This window comes from Hippoglossus stenolepis, chromosome 11, assembly GCF_022539355.2.
Source record: "Hippoglossus stenolepis isolate QCI-W04-F060 chromosome 11, HSTE1.2, whole genome shotgun sequence".
NCBI lineage: Eukaryota > Metazoa > Chordata > Actinopteri > Pleuronectiformes > Pleuronectidae > Hippoglossus > Hippoglossus stenolepis.
In genome coordinates this window covers 4,254,812-4,271,297 of record NC_061493.1, presented here as the reverse complement: position 1 = coordinate 4,271,297, position 16,486 = coordinate 4,254,812, and the positions used below count along the sequence as shown (strand labels likewise).

Here is a 16,486-nt window from a genome sequence, read left to right as displayed (position 1 = left end):
GAGACACTGTAACCTTTAGCGCCAGTGATGTCATTAAAGATTTAGTGCGGAAGCATTCGAACGCACAGCGACAGGGATGAAGATCCGTCACTTTTTAACATTATAGCTTACAAATGGTAAAGGGTGGCTGCTTGTTTATCAGTTAGTAAGATTAACATACCAGTGTGAAGTTTGATCAGCTCAATCAGGCTTAATTTGTAAGACGTCGTTATCAGCCGCATTAATCTATCTGAATATGCTCACAATTACTTTTTAAACTTAATTTTCAGTGATGCTGGCTGGACATTTATATGGCCATTTTCACAATGAATGCACTCTGTGTATGTTATTATGTGTTATGATTATATGCATTCATGTAAAAGCAGGATTTTATTGTTGTCTTTCGTTGTGTTTTGTGTGCAAACATCTTCATTTGTAAAGTAACTAGATGAAATTGCAACACTCAAGTAATGTAGTCCCTCACATTTGTGTACAGTTATTGAGTAAATGTACTTAGTTACATCCCATCATTGTTTACCCCACACTAAGAAACATTAGAAGTAATAATAATAAAATGCTTATTTCTTGGGATATATGATTCGCTTTTCAGTTTTTCTAGTCTCTTAGTCTATACATAGTCTCATATATGGGTGACTGAAGTTCATCCACCTTTTTAATAACAGCATCAGAGAGCTGCACCAAAATCATAGTTCACTCACCGACCTGTTCAGAATGAGTGAGTAACTGATGAATGGGCATATGGAAAATTATGCAGATAGAAAATAAAACAATAGAGAAAAAGGAGTACATGTTTGTTTATTCACTCCTCATTCACACGATGTGAGGAATCCCACATTTGGGTTACTGTGGATCATAACACTGGGTTTATCATCTGAATGCTGCAAAGAGCTTGTGAATCCTGAAATAACTTTCTAACTCAACTTTGTGTTCTTCACTTTATTATTGATAACTTTTGTCCAATAAGTAAAAAAAAAAAAAAGACCCAGGCTCCTTGGGAGTTTCCCAAAGGGCATTCATAATATTGTAAATGATTAAACCTGTGCGGTGGGATTCAGTGACTCGCCGTGTCTTCGTTATAGAGCGATGTGAGATAAATATTTGGTGATAAAAAAAAATGCACCTCCGGGCATTGATCAATGTCACTGCAAGAAGAATCTAATAACCTGATGATTCATTTTTATTAAATGAAAAAAAGTATATCGGCCTATATATAGTGAGCATGAGTTAAATGTGTTTGAGTGTACCATGGACTGAATTGGTGCCAAGTCTGTGAGGCAATGGCCATATAAATTTAAAAGTCAAAGTGGGTTTCAAATTGTAATTCTAATGATCAAAAATAATACATTTCGATTTTAGGATGAAACAGTACGATTCCGGCCTAACAGGCAACTTTGAACAAGCTACCACCAGGTTTAAACTAGCTGAGGGTCTGAAGTTATCAGCGGCTGCTAACCCCCGTCTGTGATTTCAGTACTGGATTAACCTTTAACATTGTCTGAGTTATAGAAGTCTGCAAATAGTGTTTGGTGTCAAAATGCTCCATGTTGGCAGATGGGACATGCGACAAACAAAAAATTGAAACTGCAAAGATTATTTCTTCAATTGAGGTAGTTCTTATCACACTGATGTACGTTCAAGTGTCCTTTTTTCTCAAAACTTTGGTTTAGAAAACGCGATGAAACATCATTGGCTCCGAATGGCGTCATCAACAAGATTCTGGCTAAGTTTTGTACAGTGAGAGGAAGTGGAGATGTGTCATCCATGTTTGTGAGGAGTCTCCAGGTGAAACTGGCTAAATGTAACTACGCAAGGCCCTGCTTGTTTGCTGCTGGTAGCGGTTAGACTCACGGAGCGGCGGTGTTAAATGTGATCTATTTTCTTCTTTCGTCTGTCAGAGGGTAAATCTGTGGGAGGGAGTGACTCACCGCGGGTGTTGCTGGAGAGACGCTTGCGCTGGCTGGTGGAGGTGTTGTGTGGCAGCAAGGTGTTCTGCTGGTGGTTGCTGTCGATGGGACTCGTGGCGATGATGTTGTCCTTGTATTTGTTCATCAGAGCCAGCTTGGTGTTATCACTCACTGTGGAAGACGAAGTGGTATTTAATTACAAACGCTGGGAAATAAAAAAGACATGGGAACAGTAGCAAAGACACAAACTGTGCTGACTGAAAGCTTTCGCTCAAAATTCGACAAAGCAGCCACTTAGAGAAAAAGATTTTCTTGGCTTGATGTAAGAGGTTTTACAACTTCAATGTAGCGAGCCCGGAGTACAGTAATGCTACGAAAAGCCATCCAGCATGTTGTTTACAGGGGGAGTCAAACAGCCAGAATTAAAGAGTGAGAAAAGCTGGCATGAAATTAAAAGTCATTAAGGGAATATTCAGAAAGCCTTTAAGTCTCACTGGATGAAATCATCGTTTTTCTTAATATTAAGAGATGACGTTACACGGGGACAGTTTAAAAAAAGATGAACAGGATTCTTGTAATAAAATCCTTACACCCCCACTCGTTTTTTTTCATGCTGCGGACTTCCAGGCAGGGGTTGAATTGGGTTTTGTAAGGCGGGGGGGTTCCTTGCCTTGAAAATTCAGCAAAGTGTGGGACATTGTAAGATATTACAGGACTAAAACATCACAGCAAAAACTGCAAACAAATTTAAAAGCTTCCCCATCAGCTAAAGTGGAGGTTGCAGGTTAATTAACATGAGTCCTGCCGCCGTCATGGATGTAATGGCCTGAGGGTGAAGCCTGTCACACAGTATAAGCAGCTGTGGACAACAGATATCGTCAGAATAATTACCATTATTTCATAAATAAATGCAGACTACTTTACTGCTTTAACCACATTTTAATTGTTTCGATTGATAGGCTGTAAATTATAAATAACTTAACAAAACATGATTAACTGGTCCACCTTCCCCCCGTCTCCTCTCACGCACCAAAGGGTGGAAGTCCACTCATGTCCTGGCTGCCAACAATGCATTACTGAACATGGTAACCAGCGTCTGTCACCCATCTCTCTGCATCCAGACCGTTATTGATGATGCATTAGGCCAGGATGAAAAGGGACAGTATAGACCTAAACCTACACGGTCACTGTTGTGATGGATGCATTGAGTGATGGATGAGTGTATGTGTGGGAGAGAGAGAGAGAGAGAGAGTAAGAGAGATGGGGGGTGAGAGACAGATGGCAGTTTGTGGGTGTGGTCCAGCGCTGGTTGTTGAATAACATGTATTGGATGTTGCAGCTTGACTCTTATGGGCGGTTGCGTGGTGCAAGTATTACAAAACTTGAACCACACATTACTAAAGCCTGTTAGCATTTACAACGATCAGCAAGTAACTCACATAAATCTTCACCATCATTTTTCCAGGATCATTTTTGGAACCTTTGCCTCTTATTGACATCACTCGTGCATATTACTGTCGAAAGTAAATGCGTCTCAAGGCTTTTATTTTCCCCTCATGCCTCAGATCACATATTAACTTCACAGTCATTTCATTTTTCATTAGCTTCCTAACAGGTCAATGTGTGTGTGTGTGTGTGTGTGTGTGTGTGTGTGTGTGTGTGTGTGTGTGTGTGTGTGTGTGTGTGTGTGTGTGCGTGCGAGTGAGAGGGGGAGAAAAAGAGAGAGAATGTCCGTGTGTGTAACGTTTATCTTTTTTACATATTAATTCATGTTTGTCTGAAAAGCTAAAATCAACCACTAACTGTTAATTTATTTATGATTCACAATGTGAAACAGTGCTGGACGTGCTGTTAGTGTCTGTCCGCTTGTGATGCATTTGATGATGCCTGATAATCCGTTTATTGATTGACCAGCAACCTAGAAAGGTCACTGATAACATTAGTTTGAATGTAGACATCCCATCAAATCGCTCTCCTTGAAGTCTAGAGAATTTCTCATTAGGGCACATTACGTCGACTGGGTGATTAAATATTACAAGCATGTTATGATAAAGTATGATAAGTAATACATGAATTCTGATGAAATATCATTCATGGTTCCTGAAGAATGAAAGTTGACTTCGTTGATGTGCTGACTTTTTCATCCAGCACCACCACTAGACTGACACTCTTGACATTCTCTTAAATTAGCTTGACATTTTTGGCAGATATCTCAGGTCCCCAGAGGATGAACCCTCACTTCTCTCGTGGGGCCACCATCAAGTCCACTTGAACGTCAGATTGGTTAGATTGCCGTGAAAGTTTGCACAAACGTTTGTCGTTTTTCCTGTGATGACTGCAGATATGTTATCAGTTCAAGCTCTTTTAGAGCTTATTAACAAATGTAAGTATGCTGACAAAGTAAACTTCTCTTAAAGACTTAATCTGTTGTTAAAGATGAAAAACTAACAATCTTCGATACTGTCGGACAATATTTTAGTTTTTTTGGCCTCATGAGTATTTTCCTTACTTGCATGGTGACCTCTTTACTCCTCACATTGACAGACAACTCCAGCTCAGTGCTAGAGTGAACTCTCAGCTCTCAATCAACTCAGAGCCAAGTGTGAGCTCTGCCGTACATGAACTTGCACTGAAACAACACAGCCGGGCTGAGATACATTTTGCAGCATAGGGTCCAATTACTTATGAATCCCTAAACCTCGGGCACTGTGAGTTAAATACATGTGTATCTCTCACATATTTCTATTTAGATTAATGTAAAAAATATTCAAATTGAAGCTGAGACTTGGCACTGTAAGGCCTGGTGCACACAAGAGGTTTTTCCAACTCATAACCACAGGCAGATTTACAGATTTGAATTACAGATTTAACCTATTTTTAATATTATAATGATCAGAATGCACACACTAGATGATTTGGCCAGTAAGACCACACACACTTGCCCTTTGTAGTAAACAATTTCACAGTGGTGATTCCAGAGACCTCATAGAAACTTGTGTGATTCTTCTTTTTCTTCCTCTGTTTTTATGTTTTAGGTGCATTACAGCCATCTTCTAAACTGGAGTGTGGAAAACTTCAATCGGTAAACATGACTTCAGAAAAAAACAAAACATGGAGGAGGACCAAAGTCGTGGGATGGATGTAGTCATGGCTGAGCAGGCAGAATGGGTTTATACATTATGCAGCACAAGCTGGAGGTGAGGTGGGAATTTCTTGTTGTTTTTAGCTGCAGCAAAACAAGTAGGCAACATCCGGTTGGTGACGCTTCTTAGTCACCTCACTCTCATTGGCTATTTCTGTCAGATGTTTGATATTTAATTCATTTAATTCATTTTGACAGATAATCTGCACTGACTGGCCTCTCGTCGGGAACACCCCCACAATTGTCAGAAGGGGCAAATCGGGTCAAAAATCGGCCCAATTATCCTCTAGTGTGCAGCAACTCTAAGATAACAGCCATTTTATTTCACACTAAATGTGCTAAGACCCAAAGCCTTAAAAAAGTCTGTAATATTTAGGTTAACTGAAAAAAGAAGGGTGAAAGCACCCACAACAAATTTCCTGATATTTTTGTTATTTAGTGCCAATTCCATTTTCTAAGTGACCTCACCCAGTGTTCCATATTCCCTGCATGGTGCTCCTATACCAGCAGTGTCTGTTCCATCTCATTAACCATCTTAAATGCATAATGCACAGGGTATATCTGCTTCCATCCCATCTGGGGTGGGACTGTTTGGGTTTTCCAAGAACGCTGTGTGACAGCGCTGTCACCATAACCTATCTCTTGGTAAACCGGAGCATAGAATGTGCTGCTAATGGATTTCAGGCAGTATACCTGAGTCAAAAATATTCTTCTTCACGGGGAAAATCCGCATGGGTGTCGTGCTTAACTTTGAATTCGATTCATTTTGGAAAAATATCTTCTCTAAAACATTATTCTTGGCCAGCATGTGTAACCTTTTGATTACATCAAGTGTTATGAATAAACTCCATGAAAGAATAACTACAGTTTGGACAGTTGCATCTGATTCGTTGCCACACTGTGAAAACATATGAAAAGTCCATAATTAGTATGTTTTGTCCCTTAAAGAGATTTTTACAGAGGGAGAGCATTTTCAGGCTTCATGATTGTGAAAGTCACATTTGAGTCCTGTTACTGGGTCTACATCCATTTACTTCCCACCTATATGAGAAGAAAAAACATGTTAAGATATTTCATTAAAAATCCAATTAGTTTTTACAGCTTCATGCTGATTATTTAAATCATTGCAATTGTGCCAGTGTAATTATATAGTTTCCTGCTTGAAAAATATATTGTTCTTATATTCTAATACCCTCCCCTGTACAGGCAACTGTAACCTTTTTGACAAACCGTCGTATTACTTTGTTTTTATGAAGAAATTGCAGAGGAGGGAAAAATACATAACGCATATGAGTTAGATAAGTTGAAGCTTCTGCCGCACAGTCGAGTTGGTTTCTAATTCAAAATGATCAAAAAACTTTCATGAGCACAATAAAAGAAGCACTGACAAGCGGCCTACTGTAAGTAAGAGGGGCGATAATAAAAGGAACCGTTGTTCTGTATAAAATAAAGCTTCTCTCAGATTGACATCATACAAATGTCTTCAATTATATTACTGATTTGTCTGTATCACGACACTCTGGGTTTCCATCCACAGGTTATTATTCTATCATTTTTGGGGGGATTTTGTCTTTTTGAAAACTCGACTGCAGGAGAACATGTCATGCAGACCTACATCCCTTTGGTTTGTAAAGAGTAGAATAAAAAGAAGCTTTGAAACGAGATGTATTCTTTCTAACACTAACATAATCTTTAAAAGTAGCCTGGACAAAGACCCATTAGATGCTGCGTGGTCAGCACCTCTTCAGTTAGTCTCACAGCTTTCTACAATATTATACTTGGTCTCATTGTGGAGTTTGTTATTGTGCTTGCCACGCTGAACAGTGATGGGAGAAAGAAAGGAAAGCCGACTGAGGATATAAGGAAGGAACATGTTAAGCATGGTGCAGGTGAAGATTAGAAGAGCATCTGTGAGCAGCTTGATGTTCCTCTGACCACAGCTGCTAATATTAGTAAGATCCTCCCTCATTGGTCGTGGCTGCAAGAGGAAAATGAACACCGGATTGAACAGGACAGTTCGGATGGTGAACGAAGAACGAAGGAAAACAAGATGAAAGTCCATCTCCGTGTTTGCTCAGATGTTGACTCACATACGCTCTATATTCTCAGAAGAAATAACGGAGACAGAGAGGAAATGGAAGGTGAGGCCATTTTGTTGATCTAAAAGATACTATACAATTGGGGCTTCAAGGTTGTTTTTGATTTTTTCCAGGTGTACCTTTTCTGACCTTACCGTACAACTCACCAGGCGTAAGGTCCATATTGTTCTTGTCATTACAGCCCTGGAGGGAGTCCAGGGTGCGGGTTACTTGGCTGGCAAATTCCTCACCGCCGTTCATGCATTCCCGCTGCAGATGGTGACGCAGGTCGGTGATGTCGTACTCATACCTTTTGGATGAGGTAGATATCAATCAATGTCACATGATATTGACTCATCTAAATTGGAAAAGGAAAGCTCACAAGTGGCTAATGTGCTTGATGGGGCATTTCAAATTCGAATTTGGGGCAGAATGTACTGAGCAGAAGAAAAGCTATCATTGTCGCTTTCTGATGCTGAACATGCAAAGTGCTGTAAATGCTAACAATGGTTCTGTAGCATCTAGCAACAAATTACTTATAGTCTTTTTAAGCCTCAATTAATTTCAGACTGATACATTTTAATAATAGTAAAATACTTCTACTGTCTGGATGTTGAATTTTACACATTTCTATCCTCTTGAAAAATTTGAAATGAAAAACAACATCCACCGGTTATTCAACTAAAAATCTGGTTATGTCCAGGTACTTTGTGTTCACATTCGTTCATCCACTCGAACCCTACTTGTACCCGTCGAGAATCGGAGTCTCCCGGATGCTGAGAGTGCCGCTGGAGTTTGGCCCCTGACCCCGGGAGTTCCTCAAGCTTTCCCGGGCCTGGCCTCCCATCAGCACCGAGGGGATGTAGTGGATCTCATTAGCCGCCTCAGCACTGGCACTCTTCTGGGGCTGAGGGATGCGGCGGCGTTTACACCAGCGCCTGCGGGTGTAGAGGATCAGGACCAGACACAGGATGGACAGCAGAAGGGCGATCATCCCGCCCTGAGGGAAGGAGGGTGGCATTTGGAGCGGAGAGAGAGAGAGAGAGAGGGAGAAAAAAAGGAGAGAGCTTCAAAGGCGAGAACAGAGTCAGAGATTCATGCCAAGTAGAATGTGAATCAAAGTCACAGTCATGATGCCAGCAGTATAATTTCAAAAACATTTCAGATGCAATTTAATGAATAACACCTACAGTGTTTCTGAATGACAGCGGCTGCCATGCTACTGTGCAGCCGTTTAACCTTGAAACAAAGCACGGGGAAGTGCATAATATAGCTGTTGATTGATTGCTAGTAATTTAAGGCAACGGGGAGTGTGTGCAAGGGTCAACAGCCAAAGCAGGCTACACATGCCCTGTGATTAGCTATGTTTGAACAAAATGTATCCACACTAACAGTAATGACATCAATGTCAACTCGTTGAAGAGGAACCTCTCAACTTTGGGACAATTTGTGCAGTTTGGTGTAGAAGGATGAAACTACATAAAAACAAAGTTGTGGTTTTTCCTTCTTATAGCACAGGAACTTATTCGACTCCACGGGTTGTTTTGTGTTATTGTCCACATATTCTAGGGCCCCGCTGTTAAGTTTAAATTCCTGCTCATTACAAAAAATGTTGGTGATAGGTTATAACATTGTGGAGGTATTTGCTGAAATTTTGAAGTAAACAGAAGATTGTAGAGGAACTAACATTTTAGCCAGATTAAAGCATCAAATGGTGTTGGAACTAGAACCAATCACATTCATCTTCTCCTCCAAATAAGTATCCTGTATTCTGACTCACTGTTTGCTTTCTATGGTTGACAGTAAAGAAGGACAAGACAATGTGATATCTTATAAAGATCTCGTAACCTACATATAAACAGCACATGGACATATTAACAATGTTGAAAACTAGATTTTTATTCAATGCCATCGCTTTGCCTGTGAATACTATGTCAGTGGTCGGTGCTCTTATCAAGATGCAGTATGTTTGATAATCTGGATTTCGCAGCAGCCAGTGCTTAGCTGCTGCGGTCTTATGCTTGTGTTCTTTGTGTATGCTTGCTTATCTGATCAACGCCTACTTAGTGAGTAAATAACAATATCAGTGGTTGCTGTTTTATCATCTTTTTTTTGTAAATATAGCTTCCTGAGCCACTGCCGAGCCATTGTTATCATTGTGTAGCCTATATATACTTACACAATTATGAGCCAAATGTATTTTTTTTTAAATCAAATTATACAACTTATTACCATACCAATGCAAGAAAACATGCACAACCAGAGTACATTTTATAGCATGTATCATTTATACGGATCTTTTTCTAATGAGAAATGAGGGTATGAAACCACACCACCTTCATATCGTCTACTGGTGTTGCTGGAGTGTCTGCTGGGCTACACTGGGGACAGTGCTTGTTGTACAGTCTGACAGCAGCAGGAGCGACCCTTTGAACCCTGCAGGTGGAGCTGCCCAGTGCTGTCAGAGTAGAAGAGGACTGGGCCAATCCCTCCCTCTCCCTCCACTGTATCCAGGGGGCATGGCAGGACAGAGCCTGCCCTCTTGACCATTTCAATCAGTCTTTTTCCTGTCTGCTGTTGAGATACCGCAGCCCCAACAGACCACTCCATAACAAATGGCTGATGTCACCACAGAGTCATAAAAGGTCTTAAGTAGTGTGTCCCCCCCCCACAACCCCAAAGACCGGCGTTTCCTCAGCAGATAAAGTCTGCTCTGGCCTTTCTAGTATTGTGTATCATAACTGTCTGTCCAGTTTACAATCTCAACCCTGAATGTGTACTGGTGTGGGTGGCTGGTGTTTGGTGTCCTGCAGGAATCTATCAACAGCTCATTGGTTTGTTCCAGTGTTTACTTGGAGGCAGTTTCACTGACACCAGCCCGCAAAGCCATGGGTTAGTCCTGCATACTCCTCATAAGTGAGAGACGTTTCCTTTTTAAACATCTGAAAAAGAATTAAGCCCAAAGAGGCGCAACTCTCCAATATTTGACCAAAATTCTAAACTCTAACCAGGACTAGCTGCAACACCACATTTCCAGATAACAAATCAACTTGGTGAGTAGTAATAATTGGCAAAACTAAGACAAAAGTTGCTATGAACTGGACTTATCAGTTAGAAAGTTGCCCCCTTGGTGTTCCTCCTCAGAGTTTTTAGGCTACATCCACACTGCTACATCAATTCTACTACTGATACGCTTGGCATGCGCCTGCCAGCCACACTGCGAGTTTTAGAGACGCTAAAAAAGAAGTTTGGACTTTTTTAGTTTGAAACTGAGATGTTAGTAAACAGTGATGAAAACACCTACAACCCCTTTCGGATTGTTTTTTTTCATAACGTAGGCATTGCTGATTAGTCAGGCTCCTATCACATGACCCCTTTCCAGAAGAAAACAACAGACATTAGCCTCGGCTGCCAGTGTAGAACGCAACATGGATAATCAATTACAAGCATTGCTGATCCACTTATTCCTGCATTTTACAACAATACAGCTGCTTCCATGTTTAGAAAACGAGCTACTATCTGAGCATTCTGCTACAATTCTGCAACAAACAACCAAATGCTTGATGCGCTCCAGGAAGCATAATACCATATGACCCGGTCATTTCCCATGACCACTTTTGTTTTAATCATTCCCTTTCACATTTTTATGACATGTGAGGCAGATTATGGGAGTTGAAGGATGCAGTAGCATCCATACCACCACCACCACCCCCACCCGTGGGCGTAGAGGACTGGGCACAGGCATAAGATGGACAGATGAAGGGCACTGAGCCTGCCCTGAGGACAGGGTTAGCAGGGGGACAGAGACAGAATCAGACAGGAAGTGGAGAGAAAGAGAAAGACAGCGAGATGGAGCGAGTCAAAGACGCAGTGGAAAAGGCGAGAGCAAACTCAAGAGAATCTGGCCAAGAAGGAGCAAATGGATCAAAGTCAAAGCACAGTCTGAAGAGACACAGGAAAGAGACAGCGATTGTCAGTTTGATATCTGACCTTATCTCTTCCATGTATAAAAGCAACGAGAACAGATTTCTGGACGGTTTGATTTAAGTCATTCTTTGTCTAATTCCATTATTTGCATCATCACAGAATGTGATAATTTACATAAAGTGACAGGGGAGATGAGATAACATGCAGACATGAGTGAAATGTGTATTTAATGTTGCATGTACAGCATGCATGCTCCTGCCTAATCTGATGCTACCCAGCTGAGAACTGAAATCAAACTCAGATACTCGGTGCAATTGAAAATATGTCAAAAAGAGTTATGAAAATGTCAAGGTGACAGCTCAAAGAGAGGAAGTCTGCAGCAATTTGCCACCAGAGATGAATTGAAAGAAAAGGGTGAATCCATCTCAGTCAGACGATTACAAGTCCATTTAAAATTTGAACAAAAAGAACTGGATAATGTCTCCTTGTAGCCTAATGGATACAGATGTTTGTGTCTTTACTGACTGTGCGACACGTACCCTGACCCAAAGTGATCAAAAACATCATTTCTGTTTTCCTTAAAACATATTCTTACAACAAAATGACAAACCTCACACAAATCATAATACCAACGGTTAAGAAAAACCTGCAGTGAAGAATTTGAATCAGTCACACAAGCAGGGTTGTGAAAAGATGCTCAGTAAATATGATTAAATGAAATGTGTATTCAAATCTGTAATGTGTTTTTTTTTTTTTAAGCCCTTTTCAAATATGTTAGGACTTGTGAGCCTGAATAAAACCAGGGGATTTCAGCTGATCAATTTGAATTTGTGGCAAAAGTAGCCCTCTATTTGCATAGTTTGTTTGCCTAATCTGCATAATCAAGGACATTAACAAATGACACCATGATACAGGCCACTCATGCAGGAAGTCTTTATGCGCGAGACCACAGTAATTTGCCCTGCAATGATTACATTTGCTGCACCTTGAAAGTCATTGATGAAGTCCACAGTGAATGCTCCTCGCTCGTCTTATAATAGGCAACAAATTGAATAAAGTGAATGTTTCCCTGCATGTTTTACTCCACGTCTCCGTGACAAACGAAGAGCCTTGAAACTTGACACTTGACAAACGATTGAGTGTGATGTGAAAGTGGTTTGCAATAGACAAAGAATGTTCATTAAAACGCTGTAGTCCACAACTCTACAAAGCGTTTTAGCCTCTTTTAGCTTTTGAAGTAGGATTTTGCTGCCTTTATTGTACAGCTCCCCTACTTTCATCAAAAGCATTGCAGCAGTATCAAGAAGCTATTTCCAGCAAAAAGTAACTCTGTAAAACTGTATTTTATCTGATTAGTCTCAAGAGGCAGAGAGAAGTGATTCTCTTTTCTTATGTATGAATACAATACATTGATATACATCTCTACATTTAAGTTAGACACTGCATTTTCTTTTAATGTCGTGCATATTGTCGTTTTGTTGGAGTGCTCTGTTACACGCGACTCTGTACTCCTGTCCGTCCTGGGAGAGGGATCACTCAATTTCTCCCTGAGGTTTCTATGTAACCCCCCCCCCTCCTCTTATCAATCCTCACATTCACTCTCGGCAAGGCCCCTGTTGTTCAGAAGAAACAGATCCCGGCTGTCTGATGTTTCTGATCATCCCAAATGATGGAAATCCAGGTGTGACTCTCTCTGGTGGTCATCCACAGCCCACAGAACCAGAGCTCTGTGTTTTAAGTTGCAATCTGACGAGAGACTCAAAGCACTCCACCGGTGGTAGGTGAGCTGCAGTGGTGTGGTAGAGACACAGCACCACCTGTGTAGACATCAGTATTGATTCAAAATGACAAGGACAAAAAAAAATGTGTGGGAAACACATCGGGTGTAGACAAATGGGGGGAAACAGATGGATGAGGGAGAAATGACCTGTCACCGGAGGCAGGATTCTTGTGCCATTTAGAGTCGTGTAAACATGTCAAGTTGCTATTTGATTTTCTCAAAATATTCCCACATTTATTAAATTCAAAAAATTGTTTGTCATGTTTCAAAATGTCTTTATCGTTAGAAGAGAGGTTTAGTGTGGTCAAATAAAGAGCAGCGTTATGGGAACCTTCTCATTTGATAACTGAGCATATGAATATATATAACTATTAAAGTGCAGATGTAATGCTTAGTGCCACCGTTGTCTATTCAACACTGAGTAAACTGGAATGAGATGTCAAACGTCAAGTACTTCAAATGGTTCTCAATCAAATCTACCTCAGTGACATATATAATTCAAACCCATCAACCTGCATTAGCGGCCATCTATAGAGGGGCTAATATAGAAGATATGGAAAAAGCACAGTTTAATGCTCGGCATTACTTGGAGTCAAAGTGAGGACTAAGTGGACTGTGTCCTCTTATCGAGCCAATAAAACCAAACCACATATCAAAGCATGCCAGCTCTCCAGACCCATAATCCACTTACTAACGGATGAGGATGATGTTATAATGGCTCCAGTGCTCCTCATGACTTACACTCCTGTCTTGCAAGTTCTGAATGGAGGAGAGATGAAGCGGCCTTCCTCAGTTTGACACAACAGGCATGGTCTTCGAACTGAGCTATCAATCTGTCACTCAAGAGGCATTAGGACGCAGGAAGGCGGAAAAGATCTCGACTATCTGACAGCAACAAGATAGCAGGAGGAAGTTCCTTTCTTTGAATATAATAAAACCTTATCATAGCCGAGAGGCTGATTGGATTCAATATCGAGACACAATATTAATGATGGAAAATGACAGTACTCATGCACTGAATCCTCTCATGCACAGGTTATCATGCTAATTCCTGAATCCTGGGTTTGCGTTTTCAAAGTTAAATATTGAATGAGAAGAAATGGAATAAAATGAAACTTGAGAGGGGATTTTTTGAAGTAGGCTGCACGATCCGGTGCTGACTTTGACATTGAACTAATGTGACGTCACAACCCCCGTTTCACAAACAGCCCAGTGGGTTTTCACCACTGAAAAGATGCATCAATGAGAGAAAAGGTTTTCATAATTACTTTTTCTTTTTCTGACAGGACTATATGTAGCGTGTCATGTTCTTATCATATGTATTTATTGAAGCACATTTTCATAATTGGGTTATAAATTCAGCTCCACATCTTTTAGGGCAGCAACAACAAGAAAAATGTAATACTTGTGTAATGCATTATGCAATTTTAAGGAACATCATTTGCTATCATGCAATATCATTCAATATTCTGCAATACTATACACTATGCTGTACTCTAATGGCCCCCACATGTGATTGAAAATATTTCCCAATTACTCCTCATTAATACCAGTTATATTTAAAAGTTGTCTCTTTCATATTGAATTATACGTCCTTTCAAATCTAACTTCACTTTAATGTTGCACTGTCTGTCGACATGCATAATACCCTAGATTCAGCTGGTTCCTGCATATGGATGTATTTTCATATTGTGAATCTCTATCGGCACAAATGTTTTACTGCTCAAGTGACTTTCATTCCCAAAGTTTCACTGCACAAATCCAAAACTCATTTTGTCGCTTGTTCAGACGTGACTAATTCATTTGGTGGCGGTGAATGAGAGGTGGCAAATCACTGCGTATCAACAAATACTGTGAAAATTCGAAATATACGGTAGAATGCAAGGAAAATAATGGCTTAGGTGTTCTGCACAAAAACCTTAGGATATTCAATTATGATTAGTCGGGGAATTGGGATGATTATTGACTCCTCTGGTTCAGATGCCTTGTCCTGAGGAGCAGAATGTCATGCAATGTAATCAGACTTTAAATACATTCTGACTGAATGGAAAACACATAACACTACCTTCCCATCTTTTTCCAATCTTCAAATCTCAATTTGGAAATAAAAGAAAACGAGAAATGTTTTTTTTCTTTTATAGGACAACGACCCTGCAGAGCTAGGACTAGTTTCTTACACTATCTAAAATGTAATTGAATTATAAAATATGAGCAAGGCTGAAGCTTTCAATCTTAACTTTTACGAATTAAATAAAAGTGGCAGCAAAAACATGTCCCTTTATTTCTCAGTGGTGGGCACGGCCATGAAGAAAAGTATTACCAAGCAGGTATGGCAGCAGCTTGTACAAGCAAAAATTGGCACGGACACAACCGGAGGTGCCTCTGCATTTTGTGTTTTTCTTTTTCCGGTCCTTTCAGTCAGGCTTGTCTGTAAAGGAAATTAAATTGAGGCTAAAAGTCCATGGTTCTTTTTTAGTCTGTGTGACGGCAGTGTGGTGCCCTCTACATTTGCAAAGGGACAATAAATCAGCCAAGCGGCATGTTACATTGCAGCCCCTGTGCAAGTCTGATTTATTAAAAGCATGCCGCCGCCGCCTTCATAAGACACTGGCCTTCTCGCTAAAATCCCAACACGGAGCGGAAATTATTTGATGCCGATGCCACATCAAGTCTGACTGACTTGTCCTTGCGCTCACTGAGACTCAGCTTGAGGCACAAAACAGACACAAGAGCGGAAAGAAAAAGAATTAAAAAAATAAATATATAAAAAAATCAATAAAAATACACTGGCTTCATAGTTTGGCAGTTTAGTCCTGTGACTTCCTGGTTATCCAACACTGCTCTTGTCACCACATTTAGCCAATAGGATGACAACATAACTGCTGTTATTTTAAAGTAGACTTGTCTAATATGTGTTCCATGTTGTGACAGGTGAAAGAAAGATGCAGCCAGAGCAGTGGCGACCTTTAGTTTGCTCAATTAACAGGGAAGCTTCCCTACATCATCCTGTGACAGAAAAGGAAACGGGAGTAAAAACAGCTGTACGCAGTCCAGTCACTCAGAGTTATGTTTCCAGCCAACTGACATTAAACTATGTTTTATATTCACCCTTCTTTACGCTCTAATGTTAACCAACTCACGAGCAGCTGTTATGGCCATTGAAAGCTTTTGTGGTCGGGTCTCGGGTCCACGACGAGCAAGCCACGTTTCAATAATTGAGCCCATTGGAAGCTATTTGGCCAGAAGGAGAAAAGAGTTGACCAATCAGAGCTTTGCATGTGCATTTAAAAATACTGACCCACAGAGCTACCTAAAGCCTGCTACCTCTTTTTATTAATACATAATCTTACTTTACGCCATTGCCTGTGATGTGGATGGGATATTATGGTAAGCACTTCCTGTCATGATTGCCTCCTGTTTTCAAACGTTTCATTTGTGACCCCTGTTGTTTTTGAGGTGCCAAATATCATTTAACTCCTCGTTATTGCTGCTATTTACCTGACTCTTTTGGATATGTTGCACCTCTTTGTAAATATCCTTTTAGATGATTCGTGTCAACACAAGCACAATTCATTGCAGAATGAATAATGTATTTAGTACATTTCACATGGTGATAGCAAAAGTTGTTATCCCCAAATGCTAATTCTCCAAGGCT

At 40.4% G+C, this 16,486-nt stretch overlaps 1 protein-coding gene across 6 annotated transcripts in view; it reads right to left on the bottom strand.

Moving 5' to 3' along the window:
* astn1 (astrotactin 1) overlaps window positions 1–16,486 on the bottom strand; it is a 423,848-nt gene that overhangs the window by 315,403 nt on the left and 91,959 nt on the right. For 4 of the 6 annotated variants that reach the window (XM_035171471.2, XM_035171474.2, XM_035171468.2 and 1 more), the window contains exons 3-5: window positions 7,868–8,124; window positions 7,292–7,434; window positions 1,926–2,075 (exon numbers count right to left, since the gene is read on the bottom strand). In XM_035171471.2, coding sequence (XP_035027362.1) covers window positions 1,926–2,075; window positions 7,292–7,434; window positions 7,868–8,124 — 550 coding nt within the window. The remainder of the gene's footprint in view (window positions 1–1,925; window positions 2,076–7,291; window positions 7,435–7,867; window positions 8,125–16,486) is intronic. The other 2 variants (XM_035171470.2, XM_035171475.2) reach the window with 1 other exon arrangement.